Source organism: Castor canadensis, chromosome 11 (assembly GCF_047511655.1).
Source record: "Castor canadensis chromosome 11, mCasCan1.hap1v2, whole genome shotgun sequence".
NCBI lineage: Eukaryota > Metazoa > Chordata > Mammalia > Rodentia > Castoridae > Castor > Castor canadensis.
In genome coordinates this window covers 58,627,149-58,649,603 of record NC_133396.1, presented here as the reverse complement: position 1 = coordinate 58,649,603, position 22,455 = coordinate 58,627,149, and the positions used below count along the sequence as shown (strand labels likewise).

Below are 22,455 nucleotides of genomic sequence, written 5' to 3'. Positions count from 1 at the left end.
ACCAGCTCAAGAAAAAAATCAGGTGTTAATGCTTCTTAATGACCTAATCACTTTTTAAAGTGATTAAGTCCCACCTCCCAACACTGCCACAATGGCAATCAAATGTCAATATGAGTTTATGAAGGGACAAACCACATTCAAATGGTAGCACAGGTTAAAACATCTGACCAGAGATTCCAAGATGGCAACTAGAGGGAGGAAGCAGAAAGCGTGTCTCCTAAAGTAAAATCTTGGAGAGACGCTGGAGATACACCTTACAGGAAAAACCGAGAAGAGGCAAAACTTTGACTCCTCCACACATCCAGCCTGCGCATAGCATCTCCACTTCACGTTAAACAGAGAAACCAGGAGGGCCCCCGTGCTGCCAGATGCCAGCATCGAGACCGCTTGGGAAGAAGCAGACCACAAGGTGAGCTAAGCAGCATGTGGTTCTCCCACAGACAACCCTGGGCCAGATCAGCATAGCCCCCTGGACAGACCGACCCCCATCCAGGGAAAAAAGAAAAATAAACTGAATAATAAGCAATAACAAAAAAGACACATAGCAAAGAGGGCGGGGCACCCTGAGTGCCGAATGGGGGGGAGGGGAAATCCCTCACGGAATTGTAAATAAACAAGCTGGGCCAGAGAAGGCAGGAGCGATGGCACACGCCCAGCAACCAGGAACAGGAAAGCTTGTAAAAGTGGCAGAGGTAGGAAAACTCCACAGGAGAGGGGGGAAGACCCACTTCCCACGGGAACTGTAAATAAACACACAGGCCAGAGAAAGCGGGTGCAGTGTCACCTCCCCAAGTGTGCTTGGAAACGGGAAAGCTTGTAGGAGAGCCTTGCACACAGGAGAACTCTGAGTAAATAAAGCCTGCAGGGCCAGGTGAGTGCTAAGCTAACCCAAGAGATCTGCATAAATAACACCTCCAGCAACAGCAGGCTGACAGCAGCAGGCACGTGAGCTGCAGCCGCAGATAGCCATTCACAGAACTGTCTCCAGACTCTTTTTTTTCTCTCTCCCTACCTTTGATGAGAGAACAACCGAACTACACCTGCATGCTGAAAAACTTACGGAAACTGTATTGCATTTGAACTTGGGACACTTTGTGGTGTTTTGTTTTGTTTTTTGGTTTTATTCCCCTTTGATAAGACAACGACAGAACTACTTCTAAGACACCATCTCCAGGATTGGAGGCTGAGGGACTAACACCAAAATTATTAAGACTGAAACTTTATTGCATTTGAACTTGGAGATTTATTTATTTATTTATTTATTTTTATTTTATTATTTATTTTTATTTTTATTCATTTTTTTATTTTATTTTTTTTCTCAACCCTCTCTCTGTCTCTCTAATGTCTGTTCAGCTTACTGTTGATTAGTACACTATCTCTCCCTGTTTATATCTTTGAAACTTTTTTTGTTTCTTTGATTGTTTTGGGTTTTTTTGTTTGTTTACTTGTTTTTTCCTCTTTCTTTAACTTCTTTGCTTTCCCTCTGCTCTCACCCTTCCATTCTAAATATCACCATTGTTATTATTACAAACTAGAAAATACTTAATTGCACACAGTACAGAGACAATAACAACACCAAGGGCAATGATGGGAAGACAGAAAAAACAGGGAAACCAGTTTCCCCACAGCAAAAAATTAGTACAGGAACCAGAGAGAAATGAAGAAAACAGATACTCAGATCCAGACTCCAAAAAAATGAAGATAAACTATGCCAAAGAACCCAATGAAGCCCACAAGAATGATCTAAAAGAAGAAATACTACAGGTAAAAAATGAGAATTTTATAGAGATGATACTGGATATGGTCAACCAAAATGTACAGGAGACACTCAAGAAATTCCAAGACAACAAAAATAAAGAATTTGAAAAAGCACAAGAAGAAATAAAGGAAACCATAGAAGCACTGTATAAACACCAAAGTGAAACAAAGAACACAATTAATAAAGAGATAAATGAACTCAGGACAAAAATAGGCAACATTAAAGAGGAAGAGACTCAGGATATGGAAAACCTCAGAAAAAAGAACGAAACAGAATTGCAAAACAAAATGGAAAGCCAATCCAGCAGAATAGAACAAACAGAAGACAGAATCTCAGAACTTGAAGATGAAATGGTTATTAAAGGAAAAACCAAAGAACTATTAGTTAACAACTCAAGATCTGTGAAAAGAAAATGCAAGAACTCACTGACTCCATCAAAAGACTAAACCTGAGAATCATGGGCATCGAAGAAGGAGAAGAGGTGCAAGCAAAGGGAATGCGTAATACATTCAACAAAATAACAGAAAATTTCCCAAATCTAGAGAAATCTATTCCCATACAGATGTAAGAGGCCTCCAGAACACCAAACAGACCAGACCAAAATAGATCTACCCCACGGCATATTATCATTAAAACAACAAATACAGAGACCTGAGAAAGAATATTGAAGGCTGTAAGAGAGAAAAAACAAATAACATACAAAGGTAAACCCATCAAAATCACAGCAGACTTCTCAACAGAAACATTAAAAGCAAGAAGAGCTTGGGGTGAGACCTTCTGGGCACTGAATGAAAATAACTTCAACCCGAGGATACTCTGCCCAGCAAAACTATCATTCAAAATAGATGGAGCAATAAAAGTCTTCCACGATAAGCAGCAACTAAAACAATATGTGAACACAAAGCCACCACTACAAAAGATTCTTCAAGGGATTCTGCACACAGAAAGTGAAATCCAACATAACCATGAAAGGGCAGGCAGCACCAAACTATAGGAAAAGAAAAAGCAAGAAAGTATAGAGTAACCTCCACTTAGGTACACACAATCAAACCTTCAAACAACTAAGACAACTAAATGACAGGAATCACCACATACCTATCAGTACTAACACTTAATGTTAATGGACTTAATTCCCCCATCAAAAGGCACCGTTTGACGAAATGGATTAAAAAGGAAGATCCAACAATTTGTTGCTTACAGGAGACCCATCTCACCGACAGAAATAAGCATAGACTTAGGATGAAAGGCTGGAAAAAAGATTTACCAAGCCAATGGCCCCCGAAAACAGGCAGGAGTAGCAATACTTATCTCTGACAAAGTAGACTTCAAACCTACATTGATCAAATGAGATAAAGAAGGACATTCCATACTAATAAAAGGGGAAACAGACCAAAAGGAAATAACAATTATCAACCTATATACACCCAATGCCAACGCACTCAGTTTCATCAAACATACCCTGAAGGACCTAAAAGCATATATTAACTCCAACACAGTGGTCGTGGGAGACTTTAACACCCCATTATCATCAATAGATAGGTCATCCAAACAAAAAATCAATAAAGAAATCCTAGATCTAAAATGTACAATAGATCAAATGACCTAGTTGATGTCTACAGAACATTTCATCCAACTTCTACACAATATACATTATTCTCAGCAGCCCATGGAACCTTCTCCAAAATAGATCATATCCTAGGGCACAAAGCAAGCCTCAGCAAATATAAGAAAATAGAAATTATACCATGCATTCTATCTGATCACAATGCAATAAAACTAGAACTCAACAACAAAAGTAAATACAAAATACATGCAAAGAGCTGGAAACTGAGTAACTCATTGCTTAATGAACAATGGGTCATTGATGAAATAAAAGAGGAAATTAAAAAGTTCCTGGAAGTCAATGAAAATGAAAACACAACCTACTGGAACCTATGGGACACAGCAAAGGCAGTCCTGAGAGGAAATTTTATAGCCATGAGTGCATATATTAAAAAGACTGAAAGATCCCAAATCAATGACCTAATGATACATCTAAAACTCCTAGAAAAACAAGAACAAGTAAATCCCAAAACAAGTAGAAGGAGAGAAATAATAAAAATAAGAGCTGAAATCAATGAAATAGAAACCAAAAAAACCATACAAAGAATTAATGAAACAAAAAGTTGGTTCTTTGAAAAAATAAACAAGATCGACAGACCCCTGGCAAACCTGACTAAAATCAGGAATGCAAAAGGGGAGATAACAACAAACACCATGGAAGTCCAGGAAATCATCAGAGACTACTTTGAGAACCTATATTCAAATAAATTTGAAAATCTTAAAGAAATGGACAGATTTCTAGATACATATCATCATCCAAAACTGAACCAAGAGGATATTAATCACCTGAATAGATCTATAACACAAAATGAAATTGAAGCAGTAATCAAGAGTCTCCCTAAAAAGAAAAGTCCAGGACCTGATGGATTCTCTGCCGAATTCTATCAGACCTTTAAAGAAGAACTGATACCAGCCCTCCTTAAACTGTTCCATGAAATAGAAAGGGAAGGAAAACTGCCTAACACATTTTATGAAGCCAGTATTACACTTATCCCAACACCAGGCAAAGACACCTCCAAAAAGGAGAACTATAGGCCAATCTCCTTAATGAACATTGATGCAAAAATCCTCAATAAAATAATGGCAAACCGAATTCAACAACACATCAAAAATAACATTCATCATGACCAAGTAGGCTTCATCCTACTTGGAATTCAGGGGTGGTTCAACATACGAAAATCAATAAATGTGATAAACCACATTAACAGAAGCAAAGACAAAAACCACTTGATCATCTCAATAGATGCAGAAAAAGCCTTTGATAAGATTCAACACTATTTCATGATAAGAGCTCTAAGAAAACGAGGAATAGAAGGAAAGTACCTCAACATTATAAAAGCTATATATGACAAACCTACAGCCAGCATTATACTTAATGGGGAAAAACTGAAACCATTCCCTCTAAAATCAGGAACCAGACAAGGATGCCCACTATCTCCACTCCTATTCAACATAGTACTGAAATTCCTAGCCAGAGTAATTAGGCAAGAAGAAGAAATAAAAGGAATACAAATAGGTAATGAAACTATCAAAATATCCCTATTTGCAGATGACATGATCCTATACCTTAAAGACCCAAAAAACTCTACTCAGAAGCTCCTAGACACCATCAATAGCTATAGCAAGGTAGCAGGATATAAAATCAACATAGAAAAACCATTAGCATTTCTATACACTAATAATGAACAAACTGAGAAAGAATATATGAAAACAATTCCATTTATAATAGCCTCAAAAAAAATCAAATACTTAGGTGTAAACCTAACAAAAGATGTGAACGACCTCTACAAGGAAAACTATAAACTTCTGAAGAAAGAGATTGAGGAAGACTATAGAAAGTGGAGAGATCTCCCATGCTCATGGATTGGTAGAATCAACATAGAAAAAATGTCTATACTCCCAAAAGTAATCTACATGTTTAATGCAATTCCCATTAAAATTCCAATGACACTCATTACAGAGACTGAAAAATCTACCCTTAAATTTATATGGAAACACAAGAGGCCATGAATAGCCAAGGCAATACTGAGTCAAAAGAACAATGCTGGAGGTATCACGATACCCGACTTCAAACTATATTACAAAGCAATAACAATAAAAACAGCATGGTACTGGCACAGAAACAGACATGAAGACCAGTGGAACAGAATAGAGGACCCAGATATGAAGCCACACAACTATAACCAACTTGTCTTTGACAAAGGAGCTAAAAATATATGATGGAGAAATAGCAGTTTTGTCTTCAACAAAAACTGCTGGGAAAACTGGTTAGCAGTCTGCAAAAAACTGAAACTAGATCCATGTATATCACCCTATACCAAGATTAACTCAAAATGGATCAAGGATCTTAATATCAGACCCCAACCTCTAAAATTGATACAGGAAAGAGTAGTAAATACTCTGGAGTTAGTAGGTATAGGTAAGAACTTTCTCAATGGAACCCCAGCAGCACAGCAACTAAGAGATAGCATAGATAAATGGGACCTCATAAAACTAAAAAGCTTCTGCTCAACAAAAGAAATTGTCTCTAAACTGAAGAGAACACCCACAGAGTGGGAGAAAATATTTGCCAGCTACACATCAGACAAAGGACTGATAACCAGAATATGTAGGAAACTTAAAAAACTAAATTCTCCCAAAACTAATGAACCAATAAAGAAATGGGCAAGTGAACTAAACAGAACTTTCTCAAAAGAAGAAATTCAAATGGCCAAAAAACACATGAAAAAATGCTCACCATCACTAGCAATAAAGGAAACGCAAATTAAAACCACACAAAGATTCCACCTCACCCCTGTTAGAATAGCCATCATTAGCAATGCCACCAACAACAGGTGTTGGTGAGGATGCAGGGAAAAAGGAACGCTCTTACACTGCTGGTGAGAATGTAAACTAGTACAACCACTCTGGAAAAAAATTTGGAGGCTACTTAAAAATCTAAATATTGATCTACCATATGATCCAGGAATACCACTCTTGGGGATATACCCAAAAGACTGTGACATAGGTTACTCCAGAGGCACCTGCACACCCATGTTTATTGCAGCACTATTCACAATAGCCAAGTTATGGAAACAGCTAAGATGCCCCACCACTGACGAATGGATTAAGAAAATGTGGTATCTGTACACAATGGAATTTTATGCAGCCATGAAGAAGAATGAAATGTTATCATTTGCTGGTAAATGGATGGAATTGGAGAACATCATTCTGAGTGAGGTTAGCCTGGCCCAAAAGATCAAAAATCATATGTTCTCCCTCATATGCAGACATTAGATCAAGAGCAAACACAATAAGGGGATTGGACTTTGATCACAAGATGAGGCGAGAGCACACAAGGGAGGTGTGAGGATAGGTAAGACACTTAAGAAACTAGATGGCATTTGTTGCCCTCAATGCAGAGAAACTAAAGCAGATACTTTGGAGGAACCGAAGCCAATAGGAGAGGGGGACCAGGAACTAGAGAAAAGGTGAGATCAAAAAGAATTAACCTAGAAGTTAACACACATACAGAGGAAATCAATGTGAGTCAACTCCCTGTATAGCTATCCTTATCTCAACCAGCAAAAACCCTTGTTCCTTCCTATTGTTGCTTATACTTTCTCTTCAACAAATTAGAGATAAAGGCAAAATCGTTTCTGCTGGGTAGCGAGGGGGTGGGGGGGAGAGGGAGGAGGTGGGGGTGTAACGGAGGGGGTGAGGAAAGGGGGGAGAAATGACCCAAACATTGTATGCACATATGAATAAAATAAAACAAACAAACAAACAAACAACAACAACAAAAAACCATCTGACCAGGTGTAAAGCTGGTTTGATGTCTAAAGGTGAGGAAAACATCTGGCTTTGGACAAGCTTTCAGTAAGCACATCCGGCAGGCCTTTTTTGCGTCATCCTGTATTCTTTTGTCAAAGAATAGTTGTTGTTTGTTTTCTAACTATGAGAAATAACACCTACTTGATATAGAAAACCTAGAAAAATGCACATAGGCACAAGGGAAGTCACGTGTGACCAACTCTTGGATATCCCAGACTCTGTGAGACACAGGCCAAAAAACCTGAGTGTTTTTCTTGCTATTGCTCATTGATCTTGCCCTGTCAAGGGATTCTTTGCCTGGTCCCTGGATACAGTCTTGGGCAAGGTTTATGGTTTGGGCCAGCTATTTCCTTTAAAAAAGTCAAATTGAAACTGGATGTGAGTGGCTCACGCCTGTAATCCTAGTTGCCTAGGAGGCTGAGATCAGGAGGATCATGATTCTGGCCAGCCCAGGTTAAAAAAAATTTCGCAAGACCCCATCTCAACATGAAAAAAGCTGGGCATGGTAGTGCACACCTGCCATCTCAGTGACGGTGGGAAGCATAAAATAAGAGTATTTTGCCAGGCAAACCTGGGCTAATGGTGAGACCCTATCTCCAAAATACCAGAGCAAAAAGGGCTGGGGGCTTGGCTTCAGGCTTGGCACTGCCTAGCAAGCTTGCAGCCCGGAGTTTAAACCATCCTCCTCAAAATAATAATCAAATTAATGGAAATGCAATTTGCAAGTAAAATATACCCATAAATGTATATTTCAACATGCATTTGGGTTTTGACAAATTTGAATGCCAATGTAACCATGATACACTCCAGTGTTTTCATCATCTTGAAAAACTACCACATATTCCTTCCCACACTCAGGTCCCCCCATCACTTCTAAAGTGACTCCCAAGTGGATTCTTTCCTGTGAGCTCCTTGTCCCCAAAGCAGCCTCCTTTCCTGGCTCACTTGTGACAGCCACTGTTCCCTTTATGCCTTGGACTTTTAAATTCTTCAGGGGTGAATCAGAATCAGATCCTGTATTCTAAGTGGTCCACACAAAATGCTTGAGGTGGGCAGGGAGCGTCTTCCTTGTGTCTTGTAGGATGGGAAGGGATCTGGGATCAAACCACACACTTTGACCATTTAGTCCTTTGACAGAACTCAACTTCCAGCAAGAGTTCTCAGCCCTCACTTACAGATATCAAGGTACAGAGCAGTCACAGGGTTATTTTGGGTCATTGCAGCCTGAATTGTATAGCCTATCTGATTTTTCTGTTTGTGATACAGCAATAAAGTTGTTCATGAAATAAATATCCCTAAGTTAAAAAGTAATATTCATGAAATACATATTCATGAGTTTGCATGCTATATAGATTAATTTTTGCATATATGTAATTAACCTTTATTTTTGCACACTGAGGTTGTTTTTCATTTCTCAGACATTGGTATAAATATTGCTTAAGTGAATGTCCTCCTGTGTCTATCTTTTAGTATCTTATTTCCTTAGGATACATTTCTGCAAGTGGAATTTCTGAATTAAGCACATTTAAATGAAAGATGCTTGGTTTGTGTTTCCTTTCTGCTCTCCAGCACAGTGACACCAATTCAGTCTTCCCACTTACAAGATAGGAGAGAATTCCATAAACCTGCTAACCAGCTCTGCAATTGACTGTTTTTCTTTACTCTTTGCTACTCTGTCAAATGGTTCAGAGTATGGTGGTGTTTTCATTGGCCCATCCCTGATTACTCCTAAGGGTAGTGTAATACATTTGTGATGAGCCTGCACCCGTACCCTCCAGTGATCCCCCTTTCCCCTCAAACTGGCAGGAGAATTCGTTTTCGCTTTGGATTTATAGAAAGTTGGTCAACACTCAAATAAGGAACAATGGAGAGAAACTGAAAATAAACTTTGCTCTGATGTTTACATTGTATGCAACAAGACCAGGATGGGTGATTGCAGGATGAATGGTTGCCTGTAGACCATCTAGGCTGATTTGTCACCACTCTTGGGTTCTTCTTCCTATTTTCAGGGTCTCAGTGCCTGAGTCATGGGCCAAATTTACAGATGACAATATTCTGTGCTCCCAGAGTGAACGGGCCGCCTCCTCTAAGCTCAGAGAGGACATTGAAAACCTCCTGGTTGTGACTGCCAATGAGATGTGGAATCAGTTCAGCAGAGTGAACTTGGCTTTCACCAATCGCATTGCTGAGACTGCAGATACTAAGAATAAGATTCAGATTCACTTGTCAAAGGTAAGTCAGCCATAGGTGGAATCCCTTCGCTGACATAGACAAGGCACACGGGGCTCTGGGGTCGCCAATCTCTCACCACTCCCAGAAAGGTGTCATAAGGCAGGCGACCTGGTCATACAGAGTGAGAAAAATCAGAAACAGTAGAAAGTACACTATTTATTTCACCCAGGCAGCCAGGTGTCAAAATGGAATTAGAGTTCACTGGTGTTTGGAACACAAAGAATGCGCTATACAGGGAAAGTTATTAGTATTTAATAGAAACAAAACTATTATGATTAAAGTTTAGTGAATCACTGTCTATAGCTAGGAGGTGACTTTATTATTAGAACATGTGGTAGGAATGTTTTCTGTTCAATCATTTCAGACCCCTTGTCTGGAATACAGAACCAACTACAGGACACTATTAGGTAGTTCAAAGTGTCCCTGATATTTTAAGTGCTCTAAGGCAAGAGTTTTACAATGACAATAAATGAAGGATTCATGCATATTTTAAGATAAACAAGGAGTTCTGACTGTATATCAGTCTTGGAGCTCCTGACTATTTCTGTGGACTTCCTGCTTGTCATTTGTCAATTTATTTTTTAAGGACATTGCACCATTCATTATTTTTGTTGCTCTAAGGTGGTAGTAACCAAAGGAAGGTGCCATGTTTCCCCAGGTGGCAACAATTCAGCCTCTCTTTTTCATGGTGTCTTCTTTGTTCTAGTTAGCATATAATAGTTCTATGGGGGATACATTATGATATTTATATATGTGCTTATAATTTATCTTAGATTTATCCAGTTAATTGTTCTCCCTTCTACTCCCTCCTCTTCTTAGAACAATTTCAACAGGTTTCATTCTTCTATTTTCATATACAGATTTTATTTATTACTGTGTAAGTTTGTTAGTGCTGCTGTAACATAAAGTCCCACAGGCCAGGTGGCTTAAACACTAGAAATTAATTTTCTCACAGTTCTGGAGGTCCAGGCTCAAGGTATCATGGGTTGGTTTCTTCTGAGGCCTCTCTGCTTGGCTTCTGTGATAGGTTTTGCATCATGCCCCCATGTCTGTGTCCAAATTTCCTCTGCTTATAAACACACCAGTTGTATTGGATCAGGGCCCATTCTAATGACTTCATTTTAACTTAATACTTCTTCAGAGACTCTTTCTCCAAATATGGTCACATTCTGAGGTACTGAAGGTCAGGGCTTCAACACAGAAACTTTTAGAAGAAGGACACACAATTTAACCCATAACAACTACATTCAAGATACCATGCTAGGCTCTTTGGGGTATATGCACATGAATGTCACACTGAGCCTGCCATCTCATGCCTGAGAATGAGATAAGACATGCACACAGAAAATGGTCAGTCCATTGAGATGACACAGAAAGAGCCACTTGGAACTACAGGTAAAATGTTAAGATTGTTTAGAAGGAACATTTGTCTCCACTAATGAGAAACAGGAGTAGGTTCATGGAAGATAGAGCATCAAACTAAGGCCTGGGTGAGGGGAAGAACATGGTGAATTTTTGGTGGGTTGAACAAAGCGTGGGAAATAAGTGACAGATTTAGGAGTTCCTGGATTATGTAATTGATAAATGTGTGCGATTATGTGGGATCTCTATAGGGGAGAGAGGACTGTAGCAGAGAAGTCACCCCCAGGACAAAACCTTACACTGCAGGTGGATAAGGAATAGTTAGAAAGGGAAAGGGCTGGGAGTGCAGTGCAAGTGGTAGAAAACCTGTCTAGCAAACTCAAGGACCTAAGTTCAAACCTCAGTACCACCAAAAAGAAAAAGAAAGACCAGCAGTTGGCCAGAGAGAACAGGGTTTCAATGAGAGGGAGGTATCCAAAAAGCCTTCACATTGGCTTTGAGAGGGACTTTTAGGAGAGCAGTGAGGGCCAAAGACAGAATAGAAGGTCTACCGGGGTATTAGGTGGGCAGGAAGTAGAGAGAGTGGCCGTAGGTCATAGTTGGATGCACTTGGCAGTGAACATAGGGAGAAGGTTTGGAGATGACCAGGCTGAGACTGGATGGGAGAGTGGCCATAAGCACATGAAGCTTTAAACATCTGTTCCTGGGCTGTCTCCTGGCCTCAGGAAAGGAGCCAAGGAGGAGGGTCCACAATGGGAAGGATTTGGAACTATGGGGGAGTGCTGAGATCAAGGTCTAGGAGAAGGGCAAGTGCTCACAGTACAGGGGGACTGGGAAGACCCAGGAAGGATCTAGGTTTATGCAACTTGGGGGGCCCTCTTTAAGAAACAAAGAGTGTAAAGTCAGGAATACAAAACAGCTGGTGTTCCTCCCTTGCAAGCGAGGCACCCTGAAGTTTGAACCTGATTAGCTTCAAGGCAAATATGCGGGAGGAAAATGAGTCTCTTACGTTGGTAAGGGAGACAGAGGCAAGGGGTCTTTGCTAAGACAAAGGAAGTTAGGACCAGTCAGACCTCAGGGCCTCAGCTACACACGGATGTGTGTAATTAACAGCTGGCGGGCTGGAGGTGGGGTAAGTGAGAAGCTTAGATTTGTAGCAGTCCCCAATTACTGTGGTGTAAATATTCTCACCCTGGGTGATTTCAACATGAGGTTACTGGCATACAATGAGTTGGCTCCAGCACAATACTCCAGATGCCCTGGGATCAGGGCTAGGAAGGAATGAAGTTCTCATGACTCAAAGTTCTGCCCCCAGAGGTCAAAGGGGGTGGCCAGTCCAAGGATGAAAGGGATGACATCAAGCTTCAGGCAGTTGTTTCGTCTCCTCACAGACCCTGCAGGAGATCTTCCAGACCGAAATGACCATTGAGTCCATTAAGAAGGCCATCAGGGAAAAGTCTGCCTTCCTGAAGGTGGCTCAGACCAGGCTAGATGAGCGAACGAGAAGACCCAACATAGAGCTGTGTCGGGATGTGGCCCAGCTACGGTAAAGCAGAGCGATGTCTGTGGGGGAGGGGAGAGCTGGGGGTCCTGCTAGGGCAACCCAGCAGCGTGACCGTGGCTCTGATGACACACGTCATGTAGGAGCTGCCTTTAGGGGGGTTGCTATTGATTGGGGAGAGTTTCAGTTTGGGATGGTGGTGATGGTTGCATGGCAGTGTGGATGTGCTTATTGTTAGTGCACTGCACACTTCACAATGGTGAAAGGAAAAGATTTATATTACATATATTTCACCATCAATTTAAAAAAAATGAAATGACGTCAACATTACACAGAAATGTGTTAGTAAATATTTCAGTCATTCAGAGAGTTGAAAGTGGTATCTGAGTTTCTGCACATTGGAGTCTTTGGAGTTTCATCAGCAACAGAGGTTTGTGGCTTTCTGTGTATTCCCCAAGGCAGGGGTAGGGTGGGGGGATTCATCAGAAAAGGAAATTTTTCTGTAACAATTCCCCTGACTCCACTTCACGTACTTGCTTTTGTGGCCTCTTCTGGACATTTGTATCTGTCCTCGCCATTAACACCACCCTCAGGACCTCTGAGACCCCTGTGGTCTTATTTAAGCTCTGTCCTCAGAAGAAATAAAAGCAACTGTTTTTTATCAAGCTTGGCTTCTTCCTTCCTTTTAGGATGGGCTCATATGGAGATGGCCAGGATTTTCCTTTCCTTCCCAGACACATTTCTGGCTCCCATTCCTAATATGTGCCTTTTCTTCTGGAGTCCATCCTGGCTGTTCTTAGATCATGAAATGGTCCTTGTGGAAGTGAATCAAATTGGTGCAACAGATAGGTGTACCAGATATCACTAGTATGGTTTTCTTCCTGTCCCATGGTAGACCTTAGCATCAGGAAGGATTTATCCTAAAGACAAAACTACTTTGGGCACCACCAAAGAAAACAGTAGTGGCCTGAGGTGGTGGATTTCCTAGAGGGGAGGAAAGGGATATCCTTGTGAGGCCAACTATTGAGAATGATGATGATAATAAGGACAATGATGGTGACAATAAAGGCACTGGTAATAATAATTGCTACTATTTCTTGTTCTTGCTCTATGTGGGGTACTCTTGTGTACCTCACAGTATCTCTTTTATTACCTTCATGTTGCAAATGAGAAAACTGAGGAAGGAGCAGGTGGAATGGCTTTGCCCAGGTCACACCTGGTGGTAAGAGACAGCCAGAGTTTGAATCCTTGCCTGTCTCAGTGCAAATGAAAATGTGTCAATGATTGGGATTCAGGAGGTTGTGGGAAGGCCAAGGGTCAACTCCATTCACCCAAACCATTCCCATCATATACATTGTATAATGTTTTTATCTTTCCCTTGCTCTGTACCTGATATCATTTGACCTTCTTAATGTCTATCTGAGATAAGGTGAAAAAAGTAGGTGCTCTCCTGCTCATACAGAGAGTGAAACTGAGGTCATGGGGATGACAACTGTAAACACACTCCATGTATGGCATGCATGTTGTCTGCATTGGTTGTCATGACACATGCATTAGAATACACAGCCCGCCATGACTGACTTTAGAGATTTTCTGACTGTAAGATGGCACGAAAGTGCCCATTCGCCATTCTGTTCTTCACTTTCATCACCGTGTTCAATAAATTATGCAAAATATTCAACCCTTTGGTATAAAATAGGATCTGTGTTTGATAATTTTGCCTAACTGTCAGCTAATGTAAGTGTGCTGAGCACATTAAAGGCAGGTTAGGCTAAGCTGTGACAATCAGTAGGTGTACTAAATGTATTTTTGACTTACAATATTTTCAACCTGCCATGGGTTTATCATAACATAAGCCCATCCATCATAAGTCGAGGAGCATCTGTATACAAATGGCCTTTTTTCTTAGACGAGTTTCTGTTCTAGTGGAGCTGTTTTCTAGACCACAGCCTCACAGGTGTTCACTCAGACTGCATTTTTCTCAAAGTAGGTTCTATGGAATCCCTCTCCCTATACAACCCATTATTTGGTACAGGTTGCCCTCCACTCCAGAGACGAGACAGGCCCCTTGCACAGCTGGTGTGAATTGTCTCTCATCTTCAGAAGAGCCTGCCAGTGGGAGCACACCCACTTGGCTGAATTGTGAGTTTATGCAAACAGTACCAAGAGAAGCTGAGCTGAAGTTTCACATTCCAAAAATTTTCTGCAGAGTCATCAAAAGTGGAGATGGAAATAAATTGTTTAGACTACTGTTAGACAAGCACAGCATTTTTGTTTTGCTTTTGTGAAGCTAGTGATCGGACCCAGGACCTTACGTGTGCTAGACAAGAGCTCTATCCCTGAGTAGTGGTCTTATAGGGCTTTGGGGGGATGATTTTTACTCCTTTTCCCTCTTTCCCAGCTAAAACAGAATTTGCCTTTTGTTTTGTTTCCTGTTGACTTCCTAGTATGTCTGTTTCCTCTGCTGTTTTACTGACTTTGGGTAAAACTTACTTTTGTTTTTGTTAAGATTTCTTGTTAGACTATTCTTGCCAAAAATGTTTAAGATTATTACTGGGGGAGAGGATTGTATTCTTTTTTAAATCCATCATTCCGAAAGCAACACTTTGGCTGTCTAGATTGGAATAAGCAAAGATCATAAAATCAGGAGTAGTGGGGACAAAGAAGAATTGCTGTTTTCATTTCAAGATTTTTATTTTCATTTAAAATGTTCTAGATGGACTCTTTCAAAAGCAATTCTAAACCTTCTTGGCATCTTTGGTGGGAAGCCAAGCCAGCCTCTACTTCACTTAAATCATCTTGATGCTTTAAAAAAAAACCTTTTATTTGTATTTGAATAATTAAATAAAATTTTGTAATTAAAAAACCCTGAGTAGCTCTAGCAGATTAGTTCTCTGCAGTCAGTTAAGAGCTAGGAAATTGGAACATCAAGTGGCCTCGAAGAGGAGGAAAGTGTGTACCTAATAGCCAAAGTCCAGGGGCATGTGGGGTCCCCTAGCTGGGCTCAAACAGCAGCACAAAAACAAGGACTCTCACTGCCTGCATTCTATGGATATTATATTCTTTTTTTAAACACCGATATTTTAATGTACGTGTTTTCAGACAATCCCTCTAGACTAGTATTTGGCTGCCAGGAGTAAAGATACATATATCACCTTGCTCCATTTGGGTCAAGGGCTCCTTTTGAAGACAGGGAGGGGTAGGAGATGAGGCAGGCCAGGCCTGTGGGATGATAAACAGACCACCATCATAAATCTCATTCCCAGTTGTCTGTCACAGCCTCCTGCAGATCTGTTTCTTTGCTAGTGACACTTCATACCCAGGGTTCTTTTTTTAAAGTCTTTCTTTTTTGATCCAACTTGCTCCAAACAACAACAAAAAGTATGCTATTCGATGAGATCTCAGATTTTGTGTTTACCTTCCCCAGATCCATTGAAACTTGGGGACTTGAGTTGTGATTCCCTGCCTTCCCCATTGGAAGGAAAAAACAGTAGGTTTTCTGATGGGAGCCGATGCAAGTGTGGATATGTTTCCATGGCCTGTTGTTTCTTCTAGGAGCTGGTATGGGGCCCCTTCTTTTCTTACCTATTTATTTTTAAAAACTTTGTGGTGCTGGGGATAGAACCCAGGACTTTGGGCATGCTAGGCAAGTACTCCACCATTGAGCTATACTCCTATCCCTTGGTATTTTTGTGACAGGGCTGCACTATGTACTTCAGGCTGACTGGGAACATGTGCTGCTCCTACCTCCACCTTCTGAGTGCTGGGATTACAGGTGTTCACCACCAGGCCCAGCTGGCATGGGTTCCTTTATGGGTGCCCTCCCCCTCTTGGGCTAGATACATATGGCTTGAAAGCAGATACTTCTATGTTCCTTCATGCCTTTGCTTCCTCTTCATCACCTTGGGTATGAGTCTGCCTCTTGGTAAATCCTGTGGACTTGGAATTTGTGCAGCTTCCTACCTCCCAAGACTACCTCCTTTACCTAGGGTGTGGGGGTTGGTCTTCATGTAGCAAATATTTTTTGAAAGCCTATGAGCTGAAGGAGGGCTTATGGGACACAGCTATGAGCAAGGCCAGCTCAGGGGGATGCAGTTTTGTGGAGCTGAAGTCTGTGGGACTGACATATTAAGCAGATAATCACAAGTGCCTGAGGGCCATAAAATGGTTGGTCTTCTGGAAAGCACAGTACCAGCCAGTGACCTAGTGCCACGACTATAAGTGTCTGTGTACGTGGGATGGGAGGACGGCATGATTAGAGGGATGAAAATACAGCTAAGAGTGACAATGGCTGAGAGGATGGCAAAGGATGCCCTAAGGTACAAGCACATTCAAGGACATGTCTGCTAAGTAGTGAGGGAAGGGTGCAGTGGATGTGGGAGGCTCTTTGGGAGAGAGGAATGACCAAACTTTATGATGGAGAGGTGTGGGGATATGAGGAAGGACTGAGGGCAAAGATTATCAGTGGTTTCTGGCCCCAGTATCCACAAGGATAATGTCAGCATTGCCTGAGATGGGGCACACAAGTGACCTGGGGTGCAGGGTTTGCATCTGCTCCATACTCCACCTCCACCAGCCTCAGAGCTCCTGGGCAGCCACTGAGTGGTGCTTGTGACTGGGGGGTGAATCAGAGGTGGGCATGGAGGAGTAGTCCTGGGGAGTTTCCCAACCACCTTCTTTTGATTGCTGTACTCTCTCAGCCACGTGTGGAGATGTTTGCCCTAGTGTGGCATTGGTCAGCTGGTCCCCTTCACATAACCCCTTTAAAAGGTCCAGAGGAGATAAATCCTACTAGTTATAGTCTTTCAGTGTCTCGGGATATTGGATCCAGGGATCCCTCGCAGGTATCAAGATTCATGGATGTTCAAGTCCCTTACATAAAATGGCATAATACTTGCACATAACTTAGGCACATCCTCCCGTAGAGTTTAAACCACCTCTACATTACTTAAAGCGACTAATACAATGTAAGTGCTATTAAAATAAACACTTGCTATACTGTATTGTTTAGGGAAAATAAGGACAAGAAAAAAATAGTCTGTACATATTCAGCACAGACACAATTTTTAAAAACATATTTTTCATCTGAAGTTGAATCCATGCCTATGGGACCCACAGATTCAGAAGATGGACTGTATGTTTACTTTTTAAAAAAAAATTTTCTTTTTTTATTATAAAATTTTTATGAGCATATATTCATTATACAGGGGTGACATATTCCGATTAGACTTATCATGTATATTATTTACATTTTCCCTCATCTCTCCCCCTCAACCCCTCCCCACCCTACCCAAAGCAATTGCAAGAGGTTTTTACTGTCACCTTAATCTCCTTCCTTTACCCTCCCCCTCCCATTAGTACCCCCCTACACACACACACTGTAAAAAAATTATTTTCTTTCTGTCCTGAAGAGAAGTGTCTATTCATGGTCATGGTAGAAAATCCAGAAAGTACAGAAAGTGAAATACAAAAGAAAACCTTCCACTCTCCCTGGCACCCTGGGATGACCATGTTAAAATATTTTCGTGTGTTTACCACCAGGAACATGAATGCTATAGTGATGGAACCACATAGGCCCTGACTTTTTCCAAACAGCCTTATATTATGAGGTTTTCTTTCTGTGACCAGCACACATCCTTTTATTTTTTTAAAGAAAAATACTGCTTGCATAATATTCCATCACCTGGTCATTTCATTAGAAATATTCTGTTATACCACTACTCAATACGGGGTAAAGAAATTAGTCCTTCACACTTTCATGTCAATCAACATTTTGTCTTTCTTTTTTCTGTTTAATGCCACAAGTAAGATAGGGGTACATTCATTTATAAAATAAATTCAAGTAATGCAGTTCTGTATGGAATACAAAAGGAGAATCCTTTTTCTGCCCCTCCTCCTCTCATCCAACCTAACAAGGGCTAAGGCTGAGGGATTGGCACATCTCCTGAAAACTTTGAAAACATTACAACAACTTGTTCTTTTGGGAAAAGGGGAGCAGGAAGGGTTTTGAGTGCAAGAATGAGTGCTCCATATACCATCTCAGTACTCTGTGAGAGCCCACTTGTGCCTGACACTAAACTAGCCCCTGTGGTAGAGTTGCCAGATTTTGCCAATTAAAATGCCAGACAGCAAGTTAAATTTGAATTCTGGATAATTGATAAATAACCCTTTGTCTAAGTATATCCCAAATATTGTGTGGAAGACTTATTCTAAAAATCGTTAATGCTAAGTAAAAATACTAAATATTATTCAGCAATAAAAAGGGAGGCCAGTTATGAAAGGATAAATACTGTATGATTTTAGCTGCTGCTGGCAGCTCACGCCTGTAAGCCTATCTACTTGAGAGGCTGAGATTGAAAGGACACTGGTTTGAGGCCAGTTTAGGCAAAAAGTTAATGAGACCCCATCTTGACCAATAGCTGGACATGCCTGTCATTCCAGCTACTGCAGAAAGCATAAAAATAGGGGGATCACAGTCCAGGCCAGCGAGGGTATATAGTGAAGACCCCCATCTCCAAAATAACCAGGGCAAAAAGTCTGGAGGAATGGCTCAAGTGGTATAGTACTTGCCCAGCAAGCACAAAGCCCTGAGTTCAAACCCAGTACTGCCAAACAAACAAACAAAAAATAATGTCTGATTCCACTTTCTGTGAGTTACCCTGAGTGTTTATAATTCATAAAGATGAAAAGCAGATGATAGTTGCCAGGGTCTAGGGAAAGGAACAATGGGAATCAAGTTTCAGTTTTGCAAGAAGAAAGGAGTCCTATGGGTGGATGGTGGTAACAGTGACCCCACAGTGTGAGTATACTTAAAGCCACTGAGCTGTACACTTGAATAGTTAACATGGTACATTTTATGATATGTATATTTTACCACAACTAAAAAAAAATACTTGGCACTGAAAAGTTACTCACTTATCTGAAATTCAAGCTCAAGTGGACATCCTGTGGGCTGTCTGTGGGGATGACAGATGGAAAGGAGGTGATGAGATGGGTCATCCCAGAGGAGTCCTGTGTCTAGCCAGCTTCCCAGGACTCTGTTTCTGCCTTTTATCACAAGGAGCTGAGAGGGTGGGGCAGGAAATGGGACCCCATTTCTTAGTGCAGCCACCAAGGCTCCATGTTTCCTTCTAGCTTCCTGGACAACCTGGCATGGCTTATAAACACATGTTAGCTATGGGCCTGTGAGAAGGGCAGTTCATCCATCCTCTGGACTCAATTTCCTTGCTGTAAAATGAGGAAGTTGGGCTCGATGACCTTTGCAGTTGCAAAGATCTGTGAAGCTAGCTATACAGTTGCTGTAATAATTTTAAGAAGGTCTGGAAATTTTTCTACAACAGGAAATCTTTTAGTATGTCTATAAACATATCCATTCATAGTTACTGTTGTTTTCATATTTCTGAATATTTTAACTATTTTCTTGTTCCTTTAATCTGCTAATAAATGAACTCCCAAAGTAAAGACAATTGTAGCTCCGCATTATTAGTTAAAATCATATACAGCCAACCCTCAGTATCTATGGAGAATGGGTTCCAAGATTCCCTTCAGTTTCCAAAACCCCTACATGCTGAAGTAATGGTGCAATATTTTGGATATAAACTAAGGACATCCTCCTGAATACTTTCATTTATCTCTAGACTATTTATAATATCAAAACAATGTAATTAGTTGGTATATATATATTTTTTAGAGAATAACAACAAGAAAATTGTCTGTACATGTTCAGTATGGATTCAGTGTTTTTCCCTGAATATTTTTAATCTGTGTTGGTTGAATCCAATAGATGCAGAACCTGCAGATACAAAAGACTTGAGTGTACTTAGAGTTACGTTTTCAACCAACCAGAGTCAGAGGGGCAGCAATGGGAAGAGCTGATAGGTAGTTTCCATGCAAAACCATATGGAGAGTTACTCAACCCCCTGGTGCCTCAGTTACCTCATTTGTAAAACAGAGAGAATCATAGTATCTCATTTGCAGTGTCGCTATGAAGATTAGATTGTCTGATCACTTCAAATAGTGTTTGTATGATACACACACTATGTACCATACGTACACTATGATGTATGTACCATATGGTACAGTAGTCAGTAAATGAGTTGCTGTTATTATTGTTGCCTTTTTATAACCTATTCGTATTATACATCCTTGGGATATGATTGGTCAAATTGTTGGGTAAAAGAAGCCTGGCTTAATTGCTCTTTGGGAAGAGAAAGACTTTCTAAATACAAACACAATGGAAGAAATCCCAAAGGAGAAGAGAGAAATATTTGCTTACTAAAAATGGAAATGTTATGTATAGCAAAACATAAACAAAATTAAGAGGAAAACAATAATTTAGAGAAAACATTTTCCACAAGCATAACACATAAAAACTCAGTATGAATAATATTTATAGAGCACCATGCAAAATACTGTGTTTAACAGTAAAACTCCAGTAGAAAAAGGACCAAGAGACAAAGAGGCAATTCATAGAAGAAACGCAGAAAGGCTTGTTGATGTTTGGAGAGGTCCAATAATAATACAAAAAACATGAAAATTGAAATGGCTTAAGAAGAAAAGTCTAGGTTTTTGTTATGAAGTGGTGTCTTTTTTCCTTTCTGTCTTAATGAAAAATGTGTTATGTTTTTCATCATCACACCATAATTAGGTCTGCTATGACCTCTTCCATGGTTTATGTAGCTGATTTCACACAGTATCATCTTTATGTGGTAGTAAGTTGTTGAAAATTTTAAGTACATTTACTCTGGAACCTGGAGGGATTACCTAGGACATTGCTGGGAGGAGTGACATTATAATTTGAGGAGTGCCCCATTAAGCACCTTCCAAGTGGGATATGTTAACAGGTTGGGAAGAATTCTAGCCACTGAAAGTGTTTGGGGCCCCTCTCTTCTCAACTATAAAATAATTTTCAGGCTAAAGTAAATGTTTAAAAAGTCTAGCTAAATTGCTTTTTTTCAGTTTTACTTTTTAAAAATCAAATGTTTAAAATGCATTCACATATATATACACATATACATATGTGTATGTGTATGTGTGTGTGTAAACTTACTGTTGTCCCAAGAATGTGCTTAGTTTGACTTTTGGATCATGGACTATGGGGTGTAGTTAATAGGAGTGGCCCTGGTGCGATCCTGGAATCTTGCACAACTGTTTCTTCCCTTGCTATACACAGCTGTTCTGATATTGACACAACCCATGAGCTGCTGGGATCCCGTAAGTCACCCAGCTATAGCTGAATCTCCGGTAGCTACACATGTCCTTAATTCAGTTGAAACCTAGCAATAGGGACATGACATGTTAGGCTAACCATGCTTGTTCCTTCATGCAGCCTTGTTAACGAGGTCTATGAGGTGAATGACACCATCCAGATCTTGCAGCAACGCCTGAAGGATGCAGAAGATACCTTGCAGTCACTGGTCCACACCAAAGCCACCCTGGAGCATGAGCTGGCTGTCAAAGCCAATACTCTGTACATTGACCAGGAGAAATGCATGGGCATGCGGAAGAGCTTCCCCAACACCCTCCGGCTGGTCGGCTTCTGTTAGGGACTCCAAATCGTGGAGTAAAGGCAGGAGCAGGACACTGTCTAAGCATTTAACCGACTGTTAGTATATTCACATAATAAAGGATTGAGTTGATAGAAACATACCAATCTCTTTTCTTGGAAAGCCTTTTTGTTTGTGTCTAAACCTTAATTTTCTACTTTCTACTAGGCTTCAGCTTATGGGAAGGCTATTAAGAATATAACCATCCTGGGCTGGAGGTGTGTTCAAGTGGTAGAGCACCTGCCTAGAATGCATGTGTGAGGCCCTGAGTTCAAACCCTAGTACTGCCACACAAAAAAGAAATATAACCATAACCAAGCTAATAGAGAAGGTAAGCAGGATGGTATGTGTGATGGTAGGAGTCTTACTCGTCTATGTGTAACATGAATGACCTGAGGTGGTCAGGTCAGGAATCACTATCATGTAGTTTGAGTGTTGAAATTCTCCACAGGCCCATGTATTAAAGACCTGGTGTTCAGGGTGGTGCTATTGGGAGGTGGTGGGACCCTTAGGGGGTGGGGCCTAGTGGGAGGTCTTTAGATCATTGGGGGTGTGCCTTTGAAGGTGATTGTGGGACCCCAGCCCTTTCCTTTTCCTCTCATTTGCTCCCTGGCCATGAGGTGAGCAGTTTGCTCCACCAC

General features: G+C 40.8%; 1 protein-coding gene across 1 annotated transcript in view; it reads left to right on the top strand.

Moving 5' to 3' along the window:
• Nucleotides 1-21,867, top strand: part of Tekt3 (tektin 3) — a 40,586-nt gene extending 18,719 nt beyond the window's left edge. The window contains exons 6-8 of the mRNA XM_074048938.1: nucleotides 9,184-9,406; nucleotides 12,160-12,314; nucleotides 21,598-21,867. Coding sequence (XP_073905039.1) covers nucleotides 9,184-9,406; nucleotides 12,160-12,314; nucleotides 21,598-21,814 — 595 coding nt within the window. The 3' untranslated portion in view covers nucleotides 21,815-21,867. The remainder of the gene's footprint in view (nucleotides 1-9,183; nucleotides 9,407-12,159; nucleotides 12,315-21,597) is intronic.
• Nucleotides 21,868-22,455: the final 588 nt, after the last annotated feature.